The 8,301-nt window shown below is 37.8% G+C and overlaps 1 protein-coding gene across 2 annotated transcripts in view; it reads right to left on the reverse strand.

Annotated features, from left to right (window-relative positions):
• Positions 1–8,133: 8,133 nt before the first annotated feature.
• LOC131550862 (transforming growth factor beta-1-induced transcript 1 protein-like) overlaps positions 8,134–8,301 on the reverse strand; it is a 97,365-nt gene continuing 97,197 nt past the window's right edge. For both annotated transcript variants that reach the window (XM_058793325.1, XM_058793324.1), the window contains one exon: positions 8,134–8,301. This exon is cut by the window's right edge and continues 205 nt beyond it. In XM_058793325.1, the coding sequence (XP_058649308.1) occupies positions 8,240–8,301 (62 nt within the window). In that variant the 3' untranslated portion in view covers positions 8,134–8,239.

Here is an 8,301-nt window from a genome sequence, read left to right on the forward strand (position 1 = left end):
AGAAATTGCAACAAAATTAAAATAGAAATATAAACCTTTGAACTGCGGGTTTCGTCTGGCCAGAGGAGAACTGGCGCCCCCGACTGAGCCTGGTTTCTCCCAAGGTTTTTTTCTCCATTCTGTCACAGAGGGAGTTTTGGTTCTTTGCCGCTGTCGCCTCTGGCTTGCTCAGTTGGGGACACTTAATTTCTAGCGATTATCGCCGATTTGATTGCACAGATACTATTTAAACTAAACTGAGCTAGACAATGACATCTCTGAATTCAATAACGAAATGCCTTTAACTGAAAACTGAGTGTTTAATCTTATCATTATACATTACTGACACTCTATTCTCCAATTTGATACTGTTAAGTGCTTTGACACAATCTGTAGTGTTAAAAGCGTTATATAAATAAAGGTGACTTGACTTGACTAGAGGAGAGCTATACGCAGATCAATACTTGGTAAACTGTGAACCGAAGTCCAATGTTTATATAGAGTGTGTGATTGTGCGATAGTTCTCAGGTGTGAGCGTGTGATCAGTGCAATCAGCTGTGTCAGTGCAATGGATGATGGGAAATGTAGTCTGGTGAAGTGCAACAGTAGTGTGGTGCAAGAGTCCATGTGATGAGCGAGTGACCTCTGGTGGTGAGTGAACGGAAGTTCATACACCGGATTCATGACAACTGCTGTGCTGTTGGGAAATGTCAACGCCTGTTGAAGCTTTATTTTTTGTTAATTTAGCCACTGTATTGAATATGGGGTTATGTTTGTTTTCTTCTAAAAGAGATGAAAAGTAATTAGATCTAGCAGTTTTTAATGCTTTTCTGTAGGATAGGGTACTGCAAAATTAAATACCTCTAGTTTTGTTTTCCTCCAGCTGCGGTCCATTTTCCGGGCTGCTCTATTTAGGGCGCGAGTGTGCTCATTATACCACGGTGTCAGACTGTTTTCCTTAATCTTCCTTAAGCGTAAAGGAGCAACCGTATCTAAAGTGCTAGAAAAGAGAGAGTCCATAGTTTCTGTTACATCAAGTTTTTCTGAGCTATTGGATATGCTGAGGAACTGAGATAAATCAGGAAGATTACTTACAAAACTGTCTTTTGTGGTAGAAGTGATGGTTCTACCATACTTGTAACTAGAAGTAGAATTTACAGTTTTAGCTGTGTGGAGTTTACACAAGACTAGATAATGATCTTTCCTGTAGCTCAAATAGTAGAGCATGGCGCTAGCAACGCCAGGATCATGGGTTCGATTCCCAGGGAAAGCAAGAGCTGATAAAATGTAAAAAAAAACTGTAACTTGAATGCAATGTAAGTCGCTTTGGATAAAAGCGTCTGCTAAATGCATAAATGTAAATGATCTGAGATTATCATCGCTTTGCTGCAGAATTTCATCACCATTAACATCAATTCCATATGACAGTATTAAATCTAGAGTATGATTTCAACAATGAGTTGGAATTGACACGTGTTGTCTAACCCCAATAGAATTCAGAATGTCTATGAATGCAGGACACAGCTGATCACTTAAGCCCTATTTGGACTGGATTAGTTTTACAAGGGTAGATGGAGTAATGTTAATTTACCACAGGACGTCTGTAATATAAATGGCCAATTCGCACGGGATAAGAAATCTCAGTAAAACTACCAGAAGTGGGAGGAATAACTTGATTTACGCACCGCCGTCACCTCCCTGTCGTCATGTGCATGCTACATCCATCGATTTATTAATTACACTTACCTAAAGCTAACAGAAGTGCTTTCAACCTTATTTTTGATCTGAAATGGTATGCATTGTCATATGCAGAAAACATTTGAGGTTTGCCGCAGACTTGTCCCACCGCCTAGAACGCAACTGAATGTTTCTTCAAGGGTGGAAAAAACAGAGAAAACTATTTTTAAATAGGAAATTACGGAATATTTACGTACATATTTACAGCTGGTCTATTCGCACGGGATTAGTATTACCTGAGGTAATTCTTCCAGACCTTTTTACAGAAGGTAAAAGTCACCGTAATCTTTACTGACATCGTCTGTAATGATTACTGAGATGGCGCATTCGGACGGGACTAAAATCACTGAGAAGCTCTGGCAGAAATTACTTTACCCCACCTCTCAATGTAAAACTAATCCCGTCCGAATAGGGCTTTTGAAAGATCTGTGAGGCAACTGTCCCAATACTTATGCTCACAATAATAAAATTATAAGGAAGTATATGAAGAGGAGGAGGAGGAGGAGGAGGAGTGGAAATATCTGATTAAATTCGAGCAACAAGTCACCATGTTCTTGTCCATGGACTGACAATGAGGGAAGCAGGACTTAGAGTGCAACCCAATTTGAGCCGATTTTCTGTGTCCACCATAGTAAGGACATCCAGAGAAGAGAACAGGTACAGTATACTACTGTGTTTTTGTAATTGCAAATTTACTGTACTACACTATATGCAGCTGTTTCAATAGACGTTTGTAAAGTTCATCACTGTATGTATAGTACTGCATGAATATTTGTCGTAACTGCACATCTACTTTTTGTAGAATTGCAAGGCTGCCACATGCAGGTGGAAGGACAGCTATATTCACTTGGGAGCAAGAGGCCGTTATAGTGGGCATGGTCCTTCAAGGTAATGTAATACGACTCAGAGAAATCCAGGAACGAGTGATACAAGACAACACACTTCCAGGGAATCGACAGTGTGAGCATTTCCACAAATGACCGTGTCCTCCTTCGTAACAGGATACGAATGAAACAAGTATACAGAGTACCTTTTGAGCGCAACTCGCCAAGGGTGAAAGAACTGCGAGCTCAGTATGTGCAAGTAAGTGTACATTCAGAAACATTTACTGTAATCCAGATTGTCTACAGTACTAACACATACTATGTGAATGACATTACTCTTCAGTACATACAATGTATGTGAATCAGAAGTGCATACAGTAGGCCTAATTGTACTCTATAGTATAGCACTGTCTCTTTACGACTTACAAAATTCTAAATACAGTATATTGTATTTCTACACAGACAATATTTGACTTGGAATCCTTGGACAGACCCCATGACTTCATCTTTGTCAATGAAGCAGGCTTCAATCTAACAAAGAGGAGACAGAGAGGCCGAAACATGATTGGACAGCGGGCCATTGTTGAAGTCCCTGGTCAACGATGTGACAATGTCACAATCTGTGCTGCTATCAGCAACCATGGTGTTCTACATCACCATGTTACACTCGGGCCATGTAACACCCAGCACCTTCTAAGATTTATTGTCAATCAAAGAGATATTATATTTGAGCAGCAGGTTCAAGAGCAGCAGGGTAAAGAGCTAAATGAGAATCCCATTCCCACCTATGTGATCGTGTGGGACAATGTCAGTTTCCACCGAGCTGCTCAGGTAAGGCAATGGTTTAACATCAATGGGCAGTTTATGAACTGCCACTACTCTTGGAGATGGAAAGTATATGATAGACAACCCTACACCAGAGTAAATCTGCTGCAAGTCATGGATTTAGCCTGTGGTGATATAGGTGAGGAATCATGTCAGGGCTGGATACGGCACACAAGAGGCTTCTTCCCCCGTTGCCTCAGAAGGGACAATATTGCTTGTGATGTCAACAAAGTGCTCTGGCCTTACCCAGCCCAACAATGAGTTGGAATCGATCACATATCTACTCCTTTGATTTTTGTCCCTTTTAGTATTGTATACTGTAGTACAGTGCATTGTAGGCTGTGTACTGTACAATGAACAAATTGTATGGCCCTGAACATTGTGCTTTCCATTTGTTAACAGTACTGACTGCTCAGTAGATTTTGACTGGTTGCAGGTTCATATCAACAAAGAACAAGAATTACAGTATCACAGAGACAAAGGACAAGTTTGTGAGATGCAGGGTACAGTACTGTAAAAATAGGGGTACAAGGAGTAGGAAGAACAAAAAAAAATTGCAAAGCAGAGTAGTAATTTCTGATCAATTTTGAGCTACTATGATAGAACATGTTTTCGTTCATCAAAAGACAATGACGGACAAATATTAAATTTGTTTTTAGATAAAATTTATCCCTGAGAACTATATGTTTTCAACAATGTGTTTTCTATTTTTTGGTGTATTGTTTACTGACTGCTTGATAGTGTATATCATTTTGATCACTTTGTTTATGATTTACAGGTAAAACTGTTTTGAGGCGAAAGTTTCATTTTGCGAGAGGAGTCAGAGGTTTTGTAAATAATGCTGGAAGATGAGGTTTTGTGTTTAATGGTTTCAGAAAATGGAGCAAGGTTTCAGAAATTGTGTTTTAGCAATTGAGGAAAAACTGTAATAAAAAATATATATAATAAAATTAGCGTGTTAACGCAGGCGCTTAATTTTTGTCAGTTTAATGTGTTAAAAATATTTAACGCAATTAATGCGGGGCGGGGCCAGGATTGGCCACCACAACTGCTGTTTCTGTCACTTTTTTTTTTTCTTGACAAGAAGTGCATTTATTCAGTTGCAGAATGTCTTTACGACCACATCAAACGGGAGATGTTTCAGACACGTGCTCCAACTTCACTTCAGCGCCAGGTTCGAGTCAAATGAGCACAGATACGGTACTGTGCTCATAGCGCGTTCTGCCGCGCGCTGTAGCCTGTATCATTTCATATCAAAGTGCAAAATAAACTACGTGCATGCAATATCGTGGCCAGTTAGATCATGAAGTCACCAAAAAGACAATTAAAGCTGCCTTAAAACTGTACATGCATGTAATATGTTATGAGTCATATTTAAGTACATGTCTCTGAAATGGTTTTCAAAACTGTCCTGGAGCAGCAGAGCACTGTCTGCCCCTGATCTCACAGAATTCCGTGTAATGTTCACGGACTTAATTAACCCCGAATCTGTGGTGACATCACGGAATCGCCGAAAATTCCGTGATGGGCTCACAGAAGGCATCAGCCGTGGTCCATGCACGGATTCACTGGTTCAACACCAGCGCTGCATCGGACCACGTAAAAAGAGTGACTCCGATGCAGTTATACTTTCACTGGAGTACCTGACCCAACCCCTACCCTAAACCTACCCAGTTCTGAACAATAATGATGACGATACATTTCCCAGTATCGGTCGGCATATTGATGCTAAGGGTTTCCGTGCGTGGAGCACGGCTGATGCCTGTCACTGACTTACATTGGTATCACTTCTGTGAGCCCATCACGGATTTTTTTCTGTGAGCCCATCACGGAATTTTCGGCGAAATTAGAAATTCTAATGTCTAATGAATGATCTGTAGTGCATATATTATTGACTAATATGTGTATGATTTGAAAGCTTTATTTGATTTTGACTACAGGTGAAATGGTTTTGAAGCAATTTTTTGATTTTGCCATAAGAGTCAGGGGTTCTGTGAATTTAGTTCAAAGATTTGGATTTGTGTTTAATGGTTTGAGAATATAAGTGATGGTTTCAAAGCAATTCAGAAAAACTGTAACATTTTTTACTTTTCTGTCTGTATCTTGGAGTTCTTTTAAGCAATTGTATTCCAAATGTTATTCAAATTAGTTACAAGTGTCTGTTACAATTGACCCGTGTTACAACCATCCCCTCTTCTATGAGCACTGAAATGCTGATCAAAATCATTCTTAGTTAGTTGGAACAGGGTTGGCACTGAACTACGCAGGAAGGTAGATCTCCAGAAACATGATTGGGAATGAGTGTTGAGCTATTAAATAAATACATTGTGGAAATCCAACAAATATGAGTGAATGAGTGTTGAGATATTAAATAAATACATTGTGGAAATCTAACAAGAAAAAAAGTGTAATCATTGCCACACAGGCATTTTGTAGCCAGTTCACATAAGATAATAACTAGGTGGCATAGCATCTTTAGGGTCCTAACAAAAATGTCTACCGCTTAATTTGTTAATGAATAAAGAAATTTATTTTCTTTGGGAATATTGTACAGTAATAATATAACCAATCACACATACCATTTTACTATTTGGTTGTTTGGTAAGCAATACAGCAAAATCAAAATATATAGCTTTACAAAAACAAGATTTCGAACTGACAGCTGGAATAGACAATATGTAAAAAATAAAAATAAAATAAATGCTGTGATATTAAGATGCAGTATGAAGCCAATGTGTTAAAAAAAACAAAAAACAAAACATAGATGGTTGATATATTCTAATGAGTAAGTGCATGACAGTAAAACAGTTTTAAGAGTGTCCAGTGACAAATAATTGTGTGCATATTATTGAATACTTTTTTCAGCACTAGTAACTTACATTTATTCTTTAACACGATGTCTATCATCTTTCTTTGTCAATTACATTGTATTGTTTTCATGTTATTAAATTATGGTTTTCCACTAATTATGTATATACTGTATGTATTTATTTATTTATTTATTTTAACAATAGGGAGTATATCATAAATGCTGCCATCTGGTGGTTCTCTAAAGATCAGCTTTCAAAAACAGCCTTACACTATGCATTGCAAGAACAAGAAAGTGGTGTTCACAGGTAAAGTAATTTCAAGTTACCTGCAGAATAACATTGTTTTGTTTGGGTTTCATGAATCTGAAGTTGTGCCCATGGTTACAGGTGATAGCCTTATCAGTGAGAGTGTCATTAGTCACTAGTATCAAAACTTCCCCAATAACTAATAAAAGACAGATATCCAAAAATACATCTTATGAACAGGCTTTCATTCTGCTGTTGTTTTGACTTGTTGAAAACAATTGTTTTAAAATAACAGATTAGCAATGCTGATACAAGACATAACAACACCTATTCATATCAGATATGGTTAAAACTATTATAACTTCTTTAAGCTATTTATAGGCAAATAGACCAAAATGAGCAAATAGACCAAAGTTGTTTTAGAGATTTGGCACTGTTACCAACATAAATATTGTTTTGTGAACATAGTCAAAGAACAGCAAATGTGATGCAATTACTATATAAACTATACTGATCTGGTTTTATTACAGTACTGTCCTTTTCTCTTTTGGTATGCAAACTCCTTTCAGTTCAAGGTTCATTTGTTGTTCAAGCTACTATGACACATTTCACTGCATATAGTAGTAGCTTGTTCCTCTTCACCCAACAGCTCTAAAATATTATAAATAATTATAGGTTTCCATTATGATTTAAAGTAAGGCAAAAACACTTTTTGGAAAATAAGAAGAATTTGGAAAATAAAAAGAATTTACCCCCTTATAATTACCAGGTTTGACTATTCCTATATTTTGTCAATATTAAAGCTATGCCAATCAGTGACATTCTAGAGAATTTAGGAGGGCCCTTTTCTATTACAGCAAGACAATATATTGTGCACAAAGCACTGTTAATATAAAAATGCTTTTCTCAGTCTGGTGTAGACTTGACCACAGGACAAACCTGTGTGTGTCCTTGCCCTGCTGACTGCGGATCAGTTGCAGATGTGGCTCATCAGCCTTGCTATTTAATGTCCTTTCTTTCTACCATGTTTTGTCAGATCGTTTAAGTCGTTAGTGGAGTTTATCCTGCAAGCACTCTCTACCCAGCCTGGTTCCTTGTTCCTGCTCTGGACTCATTACTTTTGTCTCATTTTGGAATACCTGTCCTGGGCTGTTTGTACTCAGTTCTGTGTCTGCGCTACCAGTGGATAATTACACCTGCACTCGTACTGATTTCTGTTTGCAGCCGATCTCTGCTGGTTTAATAAACTGTTTACTTGCAGTTGAATCCTCATGTTTTTCCGTGACACTGACCTCACAGACAGCCCGATCTTGTTCTAAATGGCAACACATCACAGAACCTATGTAGAACATTGTATGGTGGAGCATTAAAGGTGCACAATGCAGGATTTTTAGTTTTGTTTAATTATAGTATTCAAACTTGGCCATACATACAACATGACCAGAATGCTCCTCAATGCCCCTGACATGGTATCAGCCTCAAGAACACATGCAGCAGCATCTTGTAAAAAGATTGTAGCATAGAAATGCACAAACACCACCACACATTAGTGGATCATAAGTAATGATTTAAAGAGATTTATTTATTTACTATACTATACTATACTATACTATACTATACTTCATATCTATACTTTATTTTTGGGGGAAAATCTTGCATAGTGCGCCTTTAAAATTAAGAAAAGTTAAGAATAGTTATATCTGTTAATTAGAATGGTGTGTCCATACAATGTATATTTGGCAAGGTTTTTTTTTTTTTTTTTTTTGAAAGGCTGGATGGCAGCTGAGTAATCTGCTTTATCATCTTTCCTCACTCTCCTTAGCCAAAGAGTTTGATGAAGCAGGGGTGGCAGTATGGTTTGTTGTCCTGCTCTTTGAAGC

This window comes from Onychostoma macrolepis, chromosome 12, assembly GCF_012432095.1.
Source record: "Onychostoma macrolepis isolate SWU-2019 chromosome 12, ASM1243209v1, whole genome shotgun sequence".
Classification (NCBI taxonomy): domain Eukaryota; kingdom Metazoa; phylum Chordata; class Actinopteri; order Cypriniformes; family Cyprinidae; genus Onychostoma; species Onychostoma macrolepis.